Raw genomic sequence first — 20,557 nt, 5'->3', positions numbered from 1 at the left:
AATCGTTATTTTCTCTGTGGAAAGGAGAAAATGGAGGTCCAGAAAGACCATGGACTGGCCAAAGGCCCCTCAGTCCAGCCCAGGGCTTCAGAGTCATGTCAGAGCAGGTGGCACACTCAGGGGGCAGGCTCCCGGCCAGGGACTGTTGCTTCCTAGGAACGATCACCTCTGCTACTTGCTCAGAAAGTACTGGCATCTTTAATAGTTTACATGTTTGTGCTACTTTTGCAAATGGTGATTAGGGACAAATCTAACAACCGCAGATGAAACTAAATTGGCATGCCTCTCCAACGACGGGCATTTTCTAAATGTAGCAAATTTGGGGGCAAATGGAATAATAAAGGCCCAAATCCCTTGTGCCATTTTTATCATTTTTTGTTAATTGACCTAGTTCTTTTCTCCAAATGCTTTAGAATCCTAACTTATACTAGGCCTTTGCCAGTTAGTTAAGTTTAGAGAGATTTTATTATATATTCTCAGCCCAGCCTAGAAAGCTGACTTTGTTACTAAGCAACAGCACTTGAGACCCAGGGTCTCAAATTTCACTACTAACATAACACCAGTACTAACCCTGTCACTTCAAAATGACATCTTTTAAGGCAAGTGGTAGTAGGCAAGGCCACTGTAGTCAGAGTACTCTAGAAAAACTAAACAGTGACAGCAGAGCTCCTCAGCTTCTTCCAGAAAGAACTGCTCTGTGAGTACTACCTAACCAAGGGCATCAAAAGTGTATGCATTCAGAATGATTCACATACACACAACCATTCTCAGAAACCTCCTTTCCAGTCCATGTTCTTTAAATTTGTGTTAAGATCAGCTCCACCTTCAGAGATGAATTGTAGAAATTTATATTCCACTTAGTGCAAGATAAGATTATTCCAGACATATTTGCTAAACAGCAATTTGCTGATTTTAAGTTAAGGAATGGATTCTTTTCTACCCAAATGCAAATTGGTTTAAAAGGAGGTGGTTCTGATGAGTGTTACAACTAAGGATTTTAATCCTTCCGTCAGGAAGCCTCTGAATCCTTTCTCCAACTGGAGAGCCATTCTTAGAGCCTCCAGGCTCTGGCCCCTGCTGTCTGACCACAGCCTGCTGTAGCACGGGCCTGCTTGTTGTTGATTTATTGGATGAATCGAGAGTAAGTAGCTGTTCAGCTTTCAAAATCTGTATTAATACCGTGTAGCTCCAGATTTTTAATTTTTTAATCAAGATTCAAAGAAAGATTTGAGTAACAAAAGAAAGAGGACATGGGTTCTACAGCCAGAGTTCAAGTTTAGATATGGGCTCTGCACTTAGTTTTGTCTTTTTGGGCAGTTACTTACCCTCTTAGTGCCAATGTTTCCTCCTGTGTTAAATGATTGTGAAAATAGCACTAATCTTCTGGGACTGTTGTGAGCATTTAAATGAGTGAATATATATCAAGCCCTTAGAAAAATGCTCGCTGTATAAAAAATGCTCTGTGTTATTGATTATTCTTATCATCAACATAATTATAGGAGCCTGTGTTATGATATTTGAATTTTCAAATATGAATAAATTGTATTGCCTGCTATCCAATTTTGAAAGCAAATTACAAAGAGAAACAAACTCAGAGATGTTACCTTTTTACTTTTTCCTCATTTAAATTTAAAATTAAGATGATTTTTGATACAAAATTTCATTAATAACTTCCCTACCCACTTTACAAGGAAAAACCAATGCCTCTGAGTGACACACTGCATTTGGAATCAACTTACTAACCCAGGTATAGGGTGAAGAAAAATGACGAGTCAAAGAAGAGGATGAATTGATGATAAGACAATGCAAGTAGGTAGGAGGGGAAAAAGCAAAGTAAAAAGAGAAATAAAGGAGAAAATAGCAATAGAAACAGGTAACAGAGGGCCTCTCTGGTAGCCTAGGGGTTAAGTCCCAGCACTATCAACACTATGACCTGAAAGAATCCGATTCCTGACCAGGGAGCTAACCCACATATGCTGCTCCCCTTAGCAGTGTATTTCAATAAATCCACCTGTTCTGCTCCCCACTCTGTCTCTTGTGAACCTCCTTGCACTTCTGGCCTCTACCCCAGTTCTTCTATGCAAAAAGAGAACGAACAGGTATCAGAGGGAAATTATGATTACAGTATAGAAACAAGCTCTACTACCTGTCACAGTGTGATCCTCTTGCCAACAAAGAATTAAAGAATGGAATTAATCTGGGTCTATCACCCTTCTCCCCATATCTTTGCCAAGTTTGCTAATCACTAATAATTAACTAGCGTCCTCCTTCCCCTTTGTGCATACCAGCCAAGATGGAGTAAGAGACCTCAGTGGTCTACACATTTAACCCCCTAGTCAGGCTTATTATGAGTGGGATCCCCGCATCAGAGAGAGGAGGGGCGGTTGCATGTCTGTGTGTCCCTCAGTTCATGTTCTGCTGTCCTGTAGTTCTGAGAAATGTTGGAGGCTAGTGATATTTTCTTTCCTGTACGGTTTCATTTGGGACCACTTATATTTGATTTTGAAGCTCTACCTTAACAAACTTCTGCTTTCTTCCTCACTAGAGCTTTTGTGGAATTGCAGGAGTGGAAAAATGCACTGTGTTTGTTATAGGAAAGTGTTTTCCTTTCTCTCTCTCTCTCTCTCTCTCTCTCTCTCTCTCTCTCTCTCTCTCTCTCTCTCTCTCTCTCTCTCTGTGTGTGTGTGTGTGTGTGTGTGTGTGTGTGTGTCTGTCTCTGTCTCTCATTAGGTAAATAAAGAACAGATGAGAAACATTAAACCTATTGGTTGCAGATGAAAACAAATGTACTTAGAGTATCAGACAATGTCTAAGCTACACTGCAGTAAATTTGTTTGGCTACAACTTCGGTGAGTCTTAGGGAGGATTCTTCCAGCCACTCAACAAGAGCAGCATTCCCCCACGCGCTTGTAAAGTTAGAAAGGGCATTGAGAAGCTCTGTTTGAGTAGCTTTTCTGATGGCTGGATGGATAAGCATGTTAGACACATTGCTTTGGGTTTTGAAGCTGAGGCCACTTAATCCCCTAAACTTTAGTGCATTGTAAGATCCAAGAGAAGAAAACTCTGTGTGAAATGACTTTGATGAATTGGGGTGAACTTATATTCTTAAAGACTGTTCAAAGGCTTACTTGACCTTGGGTATTAGAGTTGACCTGAAATCACCTGTCAATTTAACATGCATTTATTTGGTGATTTAGTTAAAATGACTTGTGAAATCAACAGGAGGATTCTCTAATAAGAGCAACATGTTTACTCTGCAGTCAGTAGCTTTGGTCATAGACATTGTTTTCACAACTCGAGTGAATTCTAGAGTCTATATTGATCTGTTTCTTCTAATAATATGAAATTTTCCTCATTTCTTACAAGAACAAAACTAAAAAGGACCAAAAAAAAAAAAAAGCCATGGGAAAGCTGTAGAGCAAATGGAAATGCAATGTTCAAGGTTAATGACAAATGTTTGGGTGTAACAAGGTTGATGGGAAGGGAAGGAACCCAATGGCATGGCATTGGCTGAGAAACCAGACCTCGCCAGAGGCAACCTGGCTGGTTTGGGAAACCTCAGTGATAAAATGTGATGGAAACCTCTGCAGTGTGTGCTAATACAGAAGTTTGGAGACAGAGGGCCTGAATTATGAGCAGCGAATAACATCATAAATGTAGTAATTCTCAAATACCAAACCCTTGTGAAAAGCAGTTGGATGGAGAAATACTGGAACTTTTAAAAGCTCTCTTTCACTTTCTTTTTTTTTTAACTTCATGCAGAACTAATTTTATACACTGTTCATTTGATTTGAAAATGCCAGCGTCTGGGGTATCATTAAAGAGTGTTATTGAGGGAGCCACTCTTGGCAAAGCGTTGTACTTAAAATGCTTAGTTGTTCCTATGTCCATCCTTGCAGATTTGTGGATAGGAAGGAGAAATTGTGCCTCAGTTTACCTGACCCTGCCCCTCTGCCTTTGCCTGGAGCAGGTAGCTGCCATTCTGCTGGGAGCCTACTCTTTGGCCTCAGAGGCGCCAGGACAGCCGGGCCGGCCGGGGGCGGGGAGGGAGGGAAGGGGGTACATTACTTAAGGACTAGACATAAATAGATTTTGAAAGGTCCACCCCAATGTCCTATGACCAAAGCCTCTTGGAATTTCTTTGATTTCTAGTTGACATAAATTAGAATTACACAGGCGTGAAGAGGCTGCCCAGAAAAGATCAGAGAGGCTGCCGGGGGAGGAGAGCTGCCTCTGTGCAATCCTATTGATTATCCAGCTGCCTCCAGGCCAGGGGCCTCAGTGCAGGCTGACTATTATTGATCCACACCATGGAAATAATCAGATTAATTCATTTCTCATCAAACTGCCATTGCCAAGACCCTTTGCCCCACCTACCCCAATTCCTGAAGTGCTTAGTTGAAGAGTGAAATAGATGATTTCTTTTAAAAGAAATTATTTCTTCAGGTCATATGAAATCCTTGTTTTCATGTGCAGTTCCTCATTTAAATGGTAGAGAGATTTTATTTAATCAAAACAATGAGAAGTCAATACAGAAAGCAAGTAATAGAAATCAGTCAGCTCTTTAAAGCCAGGAATCTGCTTTAAAACCTTAAAATATCAGGAGCCAAGTTTTGTGTGCTCAATTTAATATAAAAATATTCAGGAAAAATTGACCACTGCATTTTTTTTCAGGAAGTAATTATGGCAAGAGAAAGCCTCAACAACCTAAATATTTCTGTGGAGAAAATGGAGTTTTTATCAGCTTGTTTAGGAATCATGAGCAGGAAAGCCCTATGGGGAAAATAATATAGGCCTCTGTAACTAATATACAGAACTAACTGGAAAAATCAGTTTAAGGGAAAAATAATTTGTGGGGCACTGTGTCCAAGTCTGTTTGGGTAGCAATTCAGCCATGAAACAAAGTGTGTACCTGCAGGCAGTCCCCTCTCCCTCTCAACGTATGCACAGCTGTTTCCAGGTTGCCGATAGCTAGAATTCAAGATTGAAAATATATGCCTTATCAACGAAAATAAGTGAAAAAACAAAACAAAACATTCTGTCCCAATAAGGCAGGAGTGGTCTAACTCTGTCAGATTGTGCAGTCCTAAGTCATGGGGACAGACCCATTCCCCAAAAAGCCTGCAGTGCCACAGCTCCGGGAGAAGGTGGCTGTGAAAAATGGTGAGTGCGACTGGGGCTCAAACGGGAGAACTAAAGTCCTTCACTTAAAGTATCAGCATCTCGTTCCTTTTGCTGATAAAACAGTTTCTTTAGGTGATTTTCACATAGGAGCACTTTAAAACACATTTTTACAACCCTCTCTTGATTATTCCTTGTAATTGAAATAGGGAAAAACACATCAGCTTAAATTCAGAGGTTACCTCTCAACCTTATTTTAGTCAAGTGTTCCATCTCCTCTCCTTCCAGCCCTACTCACCTGAATGGCTACAAAGTGATGACTAAAGAGCCTTTCCTGTAAATATTAAACCAAGAAGCACTGGCCTGGTGTTTTATGACAGGAGTTAAGTTGGTGAGCACTAACATCCAACTGTTAAGTCTTCAAATTCTACTTCCAGCATTTCATTATCTGTAGGACTTGGACAACTTAACCTCTAAATGCCTCAGTTTTACCATCTGAAGGTTGGGAATAGTAATATTCATCTATGGGATTCTTATAAGATTAAAGGAAATATTGCAATAAAGTATTTAAAGTTCTGCACACTGTAATCACCCAATAAAAGTTAACAGCTATTATCACTATATAACTATGTATATAAATATAGAGATATATCTGCTCTGAGGTCTTGTATCTCATCTAATAGATTACTACCTGCTTCAGCAGGTTCAGAATATTCTCGTCATGAATGTAAATTCACCTTCTAAGACCTTCCAAAGAAAAAGTAGGCATCTGAGACTCAGGCAACAACTCCTACAAGCAGTAGAATCTATTATTTTATAATTAGCACCTAGAAGATTATAGTCCTATATGTAGAGGGAGAAGAAACTTAGAAACTAGGTGGTCTCTGTCCTTTCTTTTCTTTTTTTTTTAAGATTTATTTATTTATTTATACAAGCACTGGGTACAGACAGAAGCATGGGAGGGTGAGAGAATTCACCAGAGCCAGAGTGGGGAATAGAACAGGCAGAGTGACGTAGTACACTGCTGAGGGGAGTAGTGGGTGGCAGGAGAGGTCTGCATGCCATGTGGGACCCTCGCCCTGCAGCCGGGGATTGAACCGGTGCTGCAGAGGCAGCAGGCAGCTGCGCAGCCCAGCACTCAACCACTGCGCCACCGGGGAGGCCCTGTCCTTTCTTTTCGACAGAAAGAATAAAGACTTACCAAGTTAGTCAGCCAGTGTCCCGAGGGGAGCTTGTTTGGTGTGATTCTTCAGGAAAACTGACCTCTCCCTAGACCCTTTGGGGGAGAGTGATGCAAGTGGCTGCTGATGCTTTGCTTGCTTCTATTATGGAATTAATGTATAGTGAAACTGTTTTTGAAATTTTTTTTAAAGCAGGAGGAAGGAGAGGGCCAACTGTTCCCCAAATGCTGTAGGGTGAATAGAATATTATATTGGAGTTTGCCTGAAGGTGCCCTGGAGCTTCATTGCTGTGCAGTAAATAATCTCCTTGAAACTTTGATTTGACTTCAGTAATTATGGGAAAGAATTAGGTTGCAGGATCATATTACTTTTCTAATTCAGAAGTAGAAAAGTAACCAAAATTTTGTAATGGAGTCAAATTAGATCCTATATCTGGTAAGCAGCTGAGTTCATGAAGTAGAAATTAGGGTGGCCCATGTGGCTCAGGAGACTCCAGGACAGTGACCTGTTGGGATGGACCCTGCTTGGCCTGCCAGTGAGGCCCAGGTCACTCAGCAGCAGGTTTCCAGGGCCTATCAAGTGGCCTAGTGAAAACTTTGTTTAACAAGTAATTTTTCAAAAAGAACAATCAGCTCCTCCCCCACACACATTTTTTTATCAGCTATTTCATCTGTCTTCTCAGGAATTACCTCTTGAGCTGCTAACTATGTCTCAGCACTATGAGACTTGACAGGTCAGGGCAAAACTCGAACAACTTCTCATGAAGCCTTTGGCCTTCTGGGGAAGACATAGAAGCAAATGAGCAACTACGATGCTACCAGATGGCAAGCCAATTTTCAAAATGGCACCCAAAATTATTTCTTTTGCATTAAAAAAAACCCTCTTTGATGCTACATCTGCTTTTATCTGTGATCCTAAACAGTTTTATTTGTCTGTGCCTCTACCATTACGTTCCTGAAAAGGATTGACTAAACAGGTGTCCTCGTTTTTCACCACAATTACTATTTCCAACCTCAACACACTGCTGGTCCTGTTCTTTTCAAGGTCACCGGTGACTTGTGTGTCAGTGCAGCTGCCACTGCCCTGTCCACAACCTGTCCCGTCTCTTAGCAGTTGCATCCACATGGTAACTACTTCCTCCTTCAGGAGAATGCTTTTCTCTTGTCTTCCAAGTCATCACACTCCTGGATTTTCTATCTCCATATCCTATACTGCTTGTCATGCTTCCATTCCCTCCTCTGTAAAATGGAAATAAAAATAGCAACTATCTCATTAACTGTTGAGATCATTAAGTGAGTTAACATGTGTCGAACTCCTTACATGAAGTAAGCAATAAATAGTAGCTCTTTTTTTTTTTTTTAAGATGTATTTATACAAGAGCTGGGGTACAGGCCAGAGTCACAGGAGGGTGAGAGGATTCACCACAGACAGAGCGGGGAGCAGAACAGGCAGACGGACAGAAGCCACTGCTGAGGGGAGCAGCGGGCGAGGCAGGAGAGGTCTGCCTCGCCATGTGGGATTCTCCCTGGCCAGCCGGGAATCAAACCGGTGCTACAGAGGCTGCTGACAGCTTCACAGTACGGTGCTCAACCCGCTGTGCCACCGGGGAGGCCCTAAATAGTAGCTCTTATTTGCTGTGGTAGTTAAATCCTTCCTCATCCCCATCACTGTTTTCTTCTTATTAGAATGTAAGATCCTTGGGTTTCTCCTCCTGTGTTTATTTGGCAGGCCCTATCACAATAACATCACTAATATTATGGTACATAATAGTTGCTAAACAAATATGTATTGTAGAATGGATGGATAGATGGATGGGTGGATGGATAAATGGACAGATGTAGGGGCACGCCTAATTCTGTTTCTCATCTGCACTATTTAGCTCAAAGATTCTGAAGAGGTTCCTCAGCGCCTGTGAGAATGACAGATTGGCTAAGATGGCAGAGCACCTGGTGCTTGCTCCTAATTTTAACTAGAAATATCCCACTTTTTTACTTTAATTTATTGGTTTATTTTTGGTTTGCGTAAGTAGTGTACATCTAAGAGCAAATTTGAAAACCACTAGATCCCGCTGCATCTTAATAATTTGATAGACTACAATTAGTATCTAGAAAAACAAAAATAAATAAGGTAGATGAGACCTTGAATGCCCTTTGAGCTCCTTGTAGCTGAGGACTTCTGAGGGTAGCTCCTGGGCTCAGGACTGTCACAGAGTTCAGGCATCTGCTGTGTGGCTGTGTAGCGGCAGGAAGGCACAGGGCAGGATCTCTATGATCCTATGCAGATGGGTAAAGGAGAGTCCCGGAGCCCTCCGTGGCTTTTCAGCCTTTTATTGGGATTTACCAGGTACACGGCAGGCAGGGGTGCCGGGGGGCCAGGAGGCTGGCAGGAATCCCAGCCCCTGGAGAATCTTCACTCTTTCTGGGCTCTCCAGCATTCTCTCATGGTCTCATTCTCTCTCTACTGTTTCTCTTTCATTCTTTTACTCTCTTCCTGCTGGTTCTGTTCCGATGTTGCCACCCTTAAAAGCCCAGTCTCAGCCCAGGTGTACCCACCTACATAGGCCCACACCCTACTCCAGGTGCCTGCCATCATGCATGCATTCAGGACCGCAGGGATCCTTCATCAATCTTAATGGTGGGAGGGCAGAAAAGCCTGATAATCACTTACCCTGCAGGCTGGCCTCGGCTTCCTTCAGAACCCACTCTGGAATGTCCTCATTAATGTGGAGTCTTTCTTTTGCAAAACAAAAATATAATTTGTTTGGGAGTTTGTATTTTTTTTTTAAAGATTTATTTATTTATGCATACAAGAGCCAGGTCCGGGCCAGAGATATGGGAGGTGAGAGGATTCACCAGAGACAGAGTGGGGAACAGAACAGGCAGACTGACTGAAATACACTGCTGAGGGGAGCAGCGGGCGAGTCAGGAGAGGTCTGCTGCGCCATGTGGGTTACTCCCTAGCCAGCTAGGGATCGAACTCGTGCTGCAGAGGCTGCGAATTGCTTCATAGTGCGGTGCTTACCTCCTTGGGCCACCAGGAGGCCCCTGTTTTGGGTTTTGGGTTTTTTTTTAAGATTTATTTATTTATTTGTTTGTTTGTTTATTTATACAAGCACTGGGTACAGTCAGAAGCATGGGAGGGCGAGAGAATTCACCAGAGCCAGAGCGGGGAGCAGAGCAGGCAGGAGGACTGAAGTACACTGCTGAGGGAAGCAGCGGGCGGCAGGAGAGGTCTGCGCGCCATGTGGGACCCTCCTCTGGTGGCCGGGGAGCAGCCGGGGATAGAACTGCCGCTGCAGAGGCTGCGGGCAGCTTCGCAACCCAGCGCTCAACCACTGCGCCACCGGGGAGGCTCTGTTTTGGGGTTTTTAATCTACTGATTGACAGATCACCTTTATGCAGAATAAGTTTTTACTGGTAATAGTTTTTTCTTTTAGGAAACAAGTCAAATCCATAATTCTACTTCATGGAACCTGCAGTTTTAGAAAGGTATTTCATCCAGTGCCACTGGTGATTACCACTACCCTAGTCTTTATGTAAGAAAATAAAAACTGAAATTGAGAAACACATTAAGCACAAAAAAGGCACATTTTTTTTAGTTCAGAAAGTTTTATTTGTGTTTTTTACCTCAATTATGTTTTTCACCTTAACTTTGTGAGTATAATTTCAAAGTACCCAGATGTGTGCCATAAATACATTGCACTTACCACACATTTAGGACTACCTTAATTATCTTGTTAGGGCACGAGTTTTCTCAACTCTCCAACTTCTGCTGAATCACCTAGAACATTGCAGGTGATACCCTACGTGACTTTCTTCATCCTGTGTCCCCCACATGTCAGTGTGAGTTCTCATCTGCTCAGCACATGAAAATCTATACAAAAATTGTATAGATTTGCATAGTTGGTCAGTTGCAAGGCCATCAGGTTAAGGCCTGCCAGGCTGTGTACCTAGAACACACTTGGCTTGAAACATCCTTCTTGGTGAAGAATCACTTGGTGAAACAGGGAATGAAAATGTCATTAATTCTTCCTCTCTGACAGTCTGGTGGTTGGGCTCCTGTCACACTAATCTCTAATTAGAGGCTTCAGGTTGGCGAGCCCCGATTCTCACTTAACACCGCAGGTGTCTCTGTGATCCCCATCCTCCCAGGTTCTTTGCTGCTTTCTCACTGTGCTAATTCAAGTGAATAGAAGCAATGCTAGTGTTAACAGGCAACCCACATTTCATGAAAAAGAGACAGCATGAAGCCAGGCCTGTTGTGATATTGACAGAACTTAGCACTTCCAATCATTGCAGATTCTGAAATGGAAAGACTGCATTTGACAAAGTTGACTGAATTTATGAGCCTGGCTCTGTCAGGTTCATTGCATTCTCAGTATCTGTCTCTTTCTATACTTTGGGATTTTTAGATGAGTTTTTTGCCACTCCAGAGTAATATTTATTACCTCTGTGTGAAAAAATATGTCCTTAAAGGCCTTAGGTTACTAGTATGAGGTTCGTGCAGAAAGCATAGTGCATTACGGGAGATCTGTAATCTTCTGACTTCCAAATTTAGCAGCGAACTATTAGGCTCCAGTGAGATATTCAGTTTTTCTTCTGAAATTTTTGTTAAGTACTACGTTAAGTGTGCCCTTTCCTCCCACCTCATGGGTGGTAACTTGACGGAGATGGGCTAATATATTGTAGGAGAGACCCCTGACTCAGTGAGTGAGACAGTGGCATGGGAGGTAGATGGGTTCTAAATAAGTAGCCTGAGTCATTCCCTAGTGCAGAAATCACCTGCACCCTCTTCAGTCCCAAAGTTTAGACCAGTATTTCTCAACCTGAGCTGTACTTTGGCATCCCCCGGGAGCTGTAGAAAATACCGATACCCAGTCCCATTTGTTCAAGAGTTGGAGGTAATTGATCTGGGGTCAGGCTGGGGCATTGGGATTTTTAAAAGATCCCAGGTGATCTAATGAGATTTGGATTGAGAACCACTGTATTCTTGTCTGGATTCTTGGTTGCAGTTTAACTCATCGCATATCAATATACTTGTAGCAAATATTCATTGTTATCTGAGTCACTGTGGAGTTAGGGAAAGGCCTTGGGTGGACTAAGGAAGGATGAGGGAAGGTTGGGAATATGAAGTTTTCTGTAAAATAAAGAAAGAGAGCAAGGCCTGCTAGCTCATGCCAGGCATCATTTTCACATCCTACACCAACCTGGGAAGGGCCCTTCCCTGTCATTTTGAGGCGCTGCCTGCAGCTTTTATTCCTATTGAGCAATGGTCTATCCTCCCAAGACTGCTGGGCTATTGAGCTTTGCTCTGAAGAGAAAGAGATGAGAGACTGTAAACGTGGTGCCAGATTCCTGGTGTCCAATAGCTCCCTCTCTAATTGCAGAGAAACATCAGCAGGAAATGGCATGTCACCCAAACAGGGACACAAGAAGTCCTGCTACAAGAGATTAAATAGAATCATAAAAATCTATGCAGCCCACAGAGAGCTAGAGAGTAATGTTGGCTGTGAGGGGTCCTGGAAATATCAATGTATCTTTTGCTCTTTTATTCTTTTCTTAGTGTCCTCTTTAAATTATTTTCAATTGCACTTAGATGACTCATCTTATTTGCATGCAAATCTGAGGTATTTCTAAAATTTGCATTATCCTTACTCTCTCCATTTGCACATGTACCCATCTTGGGGCCTCTGTGCACTTGCTGGAAGAGCAGTTAGGTCTCATTTGAATATGTGTTGTCCACTTTTATTGGCAGCTGGTAAACACCAGGTGCCACAAAGAGCCAGTACTTTCCTGGAGAGCCAAGAAAGCCAGAGAGTAGCACACTCCAGAGGTGGAGGCATAATGCCTGAGAGATTACCCTCAGCCTTTGGGGTGCCAGGAGTCAGCCTCTGGGTTGGTTAGCAGTGAGTGACATTGCCCAGGGAGTCTGTGAAGAGTGACAGTGCAGCGCGAGGACAAGCATCCAGCATTGAGAGGCAGCAGCTGAGTGTGCTATTTGCAAAGCCTCCACAGACACACTGTGGGCGCCTTACTTTTCCCACCTGCAGATAGGGGGGATGCATTTTCTTCATCCTCCTCCTCAGAGAAGTGGTATTTGAAACAAGAACTTTTTCTCATTGGACTGCCTGAGAACATTGCTGAGCATCCAAAGAAAAGCTGGATTCGTTGTTTTATTCGAACTTAGGAGCAGTTTTCCTTTCTTTGCTGAATAATGTGTGACACACAGGCTGATGCCTCCTTGTCCTTCAGAAGTCCACTCAGATATCACTTATGTGTCAAGTCCTTTTTAACCCTCTTGGAGAAGGCCACGTGCCTACTAAGCACCACTGTGCTTCTCCTAGGACAACTTCCTCAAGCTGTTTTTGCTCGTGTCATCGTCTGGCCTCCCTGCTCCAAGAGGACAAGGGCCATCTTGTTGTACTGGTCCTTCTACCTTCGGGTCATGGGAAAATGTCATGATGGGCAAGAGAGAGGAGAGAAAGCAGTGTCACCGTGCACCTTCACTGTGATTCCATCTCACAGCACAGCCCCACAAGAGACTGTTTCCCGGGATGAGTGAGGCCCATTATAATCTACATTCTCAAAGAGCAGCAATTTTGAAGAGACGGTCAGGGACTTTGAAATCTAGTTACATGTAAATTACAATCATGTTTCTTTTTAGTGTTTGGTGGAAAGTGAATGTCAGAATGTTTTATTGGGCAGGTGGTCAGTTGGGCCCTAGTCTGGCTTGGTGCACCACACATGCCCCCTGTGCCAGGACAGCGCAGCAATGAGGAGAGCACTTGTGTCCTGGGGCCCCATGTTCAAGTTCTGGATGTTGTTTACTAGCTATGTGACCCAGTGTGAATTATGAATTCTGTCTGAGCCACAGGTCATCTGTAGGAGAGGCTTATTAATGATAAATATCAACTTAATGAATACTTAGATGTCTGGGAAATAGTAGATGCTCATTAAATGTTTGCCCTTTTCCTCCTTCCTTACTAGGTTGGGGACATAATTTTATTTTGCTGTATTTGTCCTTATGAAAAATTAACAAATTTCAGATGTGTTTCTGAAACAAATCATCCTGGAGAAAAGAAATGAATTTGGTTTGTCTCCTACCAGATACGAGCCAAATACTGATGAGTGCAGTGTTACTCAGTGGAGAACACCGGGAAATTTTGGTTTGAAAATTCTTCTTTGCCTGGTACTGTGCCATGCTTTTCAGTGTTACCTATGTGACTCCACCCCAGGGGTAACAAATAGTTAATGCTAATGTGAAAACAAAACCAACCCCCAGAAGAGAAAATCCCTCTGATTTCCATTTGCCCCAGTGGCAGTGAAATCATAGAGAATTCCTGAAGCCCAATGAATCAGAGAACAGAAATAGCATTGTTTAGAGTCAGATCTGCCCACAGTTTCCCCTCTGCCACCAGGTAGCTGTGACGTCAGAAGAGACCTAAATGTCACCAAATTTCTGTATCTTCCATGGGGCTTTCATGTGCTGAGTAGGGTCTAATGCTGCAGCTAAAGTATTAAATCCTCTGAACCATGTGGCTTTTGCAAAGTTTGGAAACTGGCTCACGTCCAGTGACCACAAGCATGTTTCTCTGTTGTATCCCCAGTCTAGTGTGTCACTGATTGCCAACAAGAAAGGCTGCCATCAGTTACTCCTAAGAATGGCCTAGCATTTCCTGAGTACTGTGCCACAGCCACATGACCCAACAAAAATTGCTAAACCACCTTCATGAACTGCTTTGTTCTCTTGTGCAAAATTATTGGAAACCCCAGGGAAGGTGTATCTGGAAAGAGGTGATATAAAATGAAAAGGAAAAGGAAATTCATGCTTTGGGTATGAACTTCAAAGGATTGAAAGAGTCTGGAGCTGCCAGAATGACAAGACTTGAGAGACTGCTACCACTGAGGCTGAAACAGTCTGGGAACAAGGCGAGCTTAGCGTTATGACTTCCGGTACAGGGTGGTTTGGTGTCTTTTATTTACTTACTACATGTTTATTGAACAATTGCTCTGAATATTGAGCCAACAAATATTTATTGAGTACCTGTATGCTAGGCAATCTCTAGGTGGCAGGGATTGGGCAATGAGCAGAAACAACTAAAACTCCTGTCTCATGAGTTTATATTCTAATAGGGTGAGAATATACCAGATTATGTATGTAGGACTGAAAACAAAGAGATGACTAAAATACTGCTTGCTATCAAGGAAGTTACAGGAATAAAGTAGTACATTTTATTGTTGTTGGTATTTTAAATAGTGTTCATTTCTGCAGGGAAACATTCTCCATTAAAAAGAAGTGATATGATTTTAAGTGGTTATTATATTCTTAAGTGTGATTTTAATACACTCAGGTGTCAAATATTTCCCCATAACAAGAAACATGTCCCATTTTAACACAAGAGTCAAAGTGGAAATAAGAATCACTTAATATATATATTTTCTTCTGCAAGTTTTATCAGAAATGACAATTTTTATACAGCAGGTATTATTAGGGAGATCATTCAGACCTATGCTGACACTTCTCTGGAACTTTCTGGAGAATGTTTTGATAAGGAATTGAAGAAAAATGTCATGGTCTAGATAAATTGGTCAGACTGAATCTGGAAGCTCTGAGTGTTCTCTCCTCACCATGGGATTTACCCTAATTAGCATAGCAATTTGCTCACATTTTCAAAAGTGCTAATAGATGTTAACTCAAAATAGATTAAAATAACAAATCGCTTCTACCTTAAAAGAAGTTACAGTAATTTTGCAAGTGAACATTATAGTTAGTCAGAGTTGTAGATAACTATATAAAATCCAATCTTATATAATTTTTAAAAACCTGCAGTACATACTTTTTTCCCTTTAATCACAGTAATTTTTTTCAAATGACACTGCTCCATATTTCTTAAGGAAGATTCACTGCATTTTTCAAATCTGTGTAATATAGAAGTTACCATTGATAGTTTTCAGCAAGAGGAGAAGAAATTGAATACAGAAATCCAGGCATCATGGGGAAATTTTTGTAAAAAACCATCATCTTTATGGGGTTTTTTTTACATTACATACATTTTTATGAGTTGGAACAGAGAATGGTTCTTTTCATTCTAGCAAGTGGAGCTGTGCGTGACGAAATGTCCGCAGAAACGTGTGTGTAGGCATAACGATATAAAATGACTTGGACCCTCCTGGAGTCTTAAGCTGAACTCCTCCTCTAAGGCACCTAAAGCTCTGATGGAGTCTTTACAAAGAGGTGAGCATAATTTGTACTTCTGAGGAGTCAATGAAAATAACATTAGTATAAAATTTGTCACACTATATTGCCAGGAGACACTCTAAGTAAAAGATAGAACCTTCCCTAGTGGGAGCACATGTATTTTCCCTGAATAACTTCTACACAACAAAGCTCTAAAGTGGAATATTTGCATTCCCTCACTGCTTTGTTTTCTAGAATTTACAGAGCTCAGTTAGCAAAAAGATTGCTTAGAGGACACATTATAGCCACAGAGGATTACCGGTACCGTTTTTTTCAGACAGTTACCTGAAGCCAAATTACTGTCTATTCTTGCTCATAATCTACAAGAGATAGAGAATGAGCACACTATCTGTATTCTCCACTACAGGTGCACCTTACTTTATGCACGAGAAATACATAAATTGAATTTTGGCGAATCAAAGGTTATATAAAACACATTAGAAGAGCTGACAAAACTAATTAATCCTACCGTGAAAGTCTTTACTAAAGTGAACAATTATCCCCCGGTTTATATGCTTCATAAATACATTTCTTCATGGACTAAGTTTGCTTAAAGTGAATTGTGTCTCTGCTCTTGTAAAAGTTATCACACAGAGATATTTTTACATTTTAAAAAATGAGACCTCCACAACAAATAGCCTGTCAACGCTTGGTATAAAACTTTGTACAGATTTGTTTGTAGGTTGGAAGAGATGTACAGTCGAAGACAGTTGCTGTCTTTGTGGTGGTTTAAGTGGTTTTTCTTCTCTCCATTCTTTTTTCATCAATTTTCAGTTAGTTGTTCCTTGAATGCTAAGCGACTTGGACTGCATTTACTTCCTTTGCAAGGTGATGCAGATTTTCCGAGAGTCCTTTCTGACGAGATGACTTCAGCTTTGTTTTAGTGCGCTCTGTACCCTTACAGGTTTGTTTATGACCAGGGGTGGGGAGTAGGGGGCGTGCGGGAGGAGGTAGTCTAAGTTGCAGCAGGGGGAGCATCAGCTAAAGAAAAGGGAAGATTTCCTGAAAGTGGATATTTAAAATCTAGACTGTGTTATCAAAGAAACTTCTGGAATCTCCTCCAGAGAGCATTAAGATAGAATAGACTCTTTCTTTATATCAAGTGTGTTTTAAAAGATTACTTCACTCCCTGTGCCTGTGATTATTTAATTTGAACATTACAAACTAATATCATCACAGCTTATTTCTGAAATATCTTGAAGTGAACAATATTAAGACACTCTGTAGAAATTGGTCACCCTAATTTATCATTAATTAACAACCACATTCAGTGACTATTAATTGATGTCTATTGTACTAAGTAAAGCTGCCATTTGGAGCTGTTTTAAGTCAGTCACAATGCTTGGCATACTATTACATTTAATCCTTATAACAATCCTAAGGCATAAGTACTTTCATCCTGTTTTTACAGCTAAGGAAACCAAAACTTATGTCAGCTGAAACCAGGATTCTGATCTGTTACTGGTTTACTTTGTAAAGTCCATGATAAGAACTTTAGTTGTCATGCTTTTGTTCTATCCTGATAACCTTCAGATAAAAGACACTCTCTGGTCTCCTGAGATACCAAGCAGAAGAAATAGGCAAGAAAAGAGATGATTGCAATGCAATGTGAAGGTGCTTAAGTAAAAACCAAACCTTTCACAGTGCCTGCCACTGGTGCACAGAGAAGGGGCACCCACCCCAAACTTCTGGGGAGACAGGTTGCTAAGAGAAGGCTTCTTCCTGAAGGAGCGAGTCCCTGAGCTGAATATGAGTTCCCCAAGAAATTGTTAGTTTTTGTGATAAATTTTTAGTGTCTGAGTTTCCCTTGCTCTTGGGGTTCTGTATTTTACCTGTAGTGTGTTACTCTATCATTCATTCACTAAAAGCACTACCTGGCTTATGAATACAAGGGATCCTGTCTCTTGTAGATCTTACACTGGAGCAGGAGAAATAACATTACACAAAGCAATTCTAAACTATGTTTATAATATTATAGTAAGTGCCATGAGAGAAGAGTTGGCTATGTTGAAAGAGTGGATAACCTGAAAGCCTTACCTAATGTGGGCAGGGGAGCAGGGTTGGGGCAGTGGTCAGTGGGAAATGACATTGATGCTAAGGACTCAAGAATGAGTAGAAGTAGGGAAGAGAAGAGGATCTTAAGGTTGATTAAAAAGTGTTCTAGGAAAAAAGAACAGCATGCTCAATGACCGATCAGGTTCTTGGATAGCTTGATAAACTGAAGTTAGGTCAGGTGACTAGATAGTATCAAAATATACTAGAGAGATAAACATGGGTAGATGATTGATGGGTGGTCTTTTAAGTATACTGTTAATAAGCTGCCTCAACAAGACTAGTGCATAAATTTAAATTTAAACATTAAAAATTATAGTGCTTGAAAATCCTCTTAAGACCATCAATTCATATTCTCAACTCGAATTTTTTTTTAAAGATTTATTTATTCACACAAGAACCAAGAACCAGGGTACAGGCCAGATGCGTGGGAGGGTAGGAGGATTCACCAGAGACAGAGCAGGGAACAACAGAACAGCAGACTGATGAAATACACTGCTGAGGCGAGCAGCGGGAGTGACTGAAGAGGTCTGGCGCGCCATGTGGGACCCTCACTGGCCGCTGGCCGGCCGGGATTGAACCGGCGCTGCAGAGGCTGCAGACAGCTTCACAGCATGGCGCTCAACTGCCCAAGCCACCAGGGGAGGCCCTCTCAACTCTAATTTTTGTATCAATTTTTCTTTTTTACTTAAACTTATTTTTGTCTTCCTTTTGAAAATAAAATGTTATACGTAGTTAAGAAACTAACTGCATGTCTCAGTTAAATTTGGAATGCATGTTGATTTAAATGCAAGCAATTCTTGAATAGAGAAATATTCTGACAAAGATTAAGTGTTATCAACACAATTTTGAAAGCTCAACTCTCAATTTTAAAAAACACATATAATGTAGTTTTCAAGACCACCATGTTATTTCAGAAGAGTTCAGGTAATTAAAGATTATGGTCATCATATTTCTTAGCAGGCTTTCAATGCAAACAGCATGGGTTTGATGTTGTTTTTAGTTTTTCCTGGTGATTCCGATCTTCTTCAATAATGAACAGACACGGAGAGGGAGTACAAAAATGTGTATCATAAGCTCCTTCTTTTATACCAGCTTACTCAGTATGAATGAAATATTGATGTATTTGAAAATGCTCTAGTGTTCAATAAAGATTTTAAATAAAACTACCTAAAAGTTGTGGTTCTTAGGTTAATCATTTATTTATCTAAAGGATGAAGGAAGCTGTCTACTTCTGTGATATGAACTGCAATCAGCTTAAAAATAATTGACAAATTAATCCCTTCACAGCACAGCAATTGTAAAGGTGTTAGTTTTAATTAGGCCTGTCTGATTGCCTTGTCTAATCAAGAATCAAGGTGGTATCTTTGATGGTTAAGGTCTATTGGGGCCATCCGTGACCTGCCAGCCATGTATGTTTTAATTATTGATTCTTCACTTTTTCAGCCCTTTTCACAAAGGGACTTGAAGTTTGCAATACTTTAACATTTAAAGGGAAGAAAAATAAACATTTCCCCCCAACACTTCTATGTGGAATCCTCGAATCCTCTCTATTAATCCACAATTCTGTGCTTAAAAAAAAAAAAACAAAAAAAAAAACTGTGAAGTTGATGACGCAGTCAAATGCACGTTAGGATGCTGTCTTAAGGTTTCCTTGCCTCCACGTACTGGATTTTCAATGGACATTTTTTTTTTTCCCCCAATGGACATTTTTGAGGTGTTGACAAGTCACTATCATTTATACTTCTTTTTTTTTTTTTATAGAGGCATGTTTTATTTATTTATTATTTGTTTGTTTGTTTTGTTTATACATGCACTGGGTACAGTCAGAAGCGTGGGAGGGTGAGAGAATTCACCAGAGCCAGAGCGGGGAGCAGAGCAGGTAGAAGGACCGAAGTACACTGCTGAGGGGAGCAGCGGGCGGCAGGAGAGGTCTGCGCACCATGTGGGACCCTCCTCTGGTGGCTGGGGAGCAGCTGGGGATCGATCCGGTGCCGCATAGGCCGCGGGCACTTCGCAACCCAGTGCTCAACCTCTGTGCCACCGGGGAGGCCCTATCATTTATACTTCTAACGTTTGGTTTTTTGATGTCGTATGTTTTAAAAGATCCCTAACGGTGAATATAGTACTTAAGAAATCAGACAAAAAGGGACACATGTCTTCTCATAAGTCACCTCCTTATCTACTGAGAAGGAACAAGGCGAGAGTTCCTAGTGCTGTTGTAAGCAGTCCACAGCACACCCGTGAACTTGAGCAGCTGGTGGTTTGATGGTCCTTGTACGTGACGGCTGTTCTTCTTTGCTTGCAGGTCAATGAAGTAACAGTGGAACAGCTGGTGCAGCAGTACCCCCACATCACCTTCAGCACCGTCCTGCAGGACTGCAAGAGGACCTTGGAGAGAGCCTATCAGATGGGCTGGACCCCCAACATGTCTGCCGCCTCCTCCTAACACTCCTGCCCACACCGCAGTCCAGGGGGATCATTCAGCAGGGCAGCGAGAAATTGTAGATTTGGGGTGGGTGATCTCTTGGAAAGGTTTTAACTGTCACATGTCTACGTGTGTACCTAGGTGTGTATATTTGTGTCTTGTTTGCATACGCATAGCATAAGCTCAATTGCTATTTGTTCCCAGATGAACTGGTTTTTTCTTAAAAAAAAAATTAAAGATTTTGAAAGCTACAGACCTTTTAGTTTTTAAGTTCAAAGATTTGTTTCTCTAAAAGAATTTTTAACCATAGAATAAAAAGAACTGGATTATTTTGAGCTTCTAATTACTGCCACTTAGCGATGCCCCCAGAATAAAGGCAACTGCCTTCTGTTTGATGGGATAAAATTCTGATGACCACTAGAACAGAAGCATTGTTGCACTAGTTAGAAGCCTGGAGACCAGTACTTTTCAAAGTGTCAAGGACACACACACACATAAAGGTTCTCACACTTTGTCATACGCACGCACACATGATGTG

The 20,557-nt window shown here is 41.4% G+C and overlaps 1 protein-coding gene across 1 annotated transcript in view; it reads left to right on the top strand.

Moving 5' to 3' along the window:
- The window catches only part of FBXL17 (F-box and leucine rich repeat protein 17), a gene marked incomplete at both ends in the record, with an annotated part of 549,061 nt that extends 529,021 nt beyond the window's left edge, over nt 1-20,040 (top strand). The window contains one exon of the mRNA XM_084233627.1: nt 19,900-20,040. Coding sequence (XP_084089753.1) covers nt 19,900-20,040 — 141 coding nt within the window. The remainder of the gene's footprint in view (nt 1-19,899) is intronic.
- Between the last annotated feature and the right edge of the window lie 517 nt (nt 20,041-20,557).

Source organism: Talpa europaea (assembly GCF_964194135.1).
Source record: "Talpa europaea genome assembly, chromosome: 5".
In the NCBI taxonomy this organism is placed as follows: Eukaryota; Metazoa; Chordata; class Mammalia; order Eulipotyphla; family Talpidae; genus Talpa; species Talpa europaea.
Note: the sequence above shows the minus strand (reverse complement) of the source record. Positions and strands in the feature narration are given on the sequence as shown.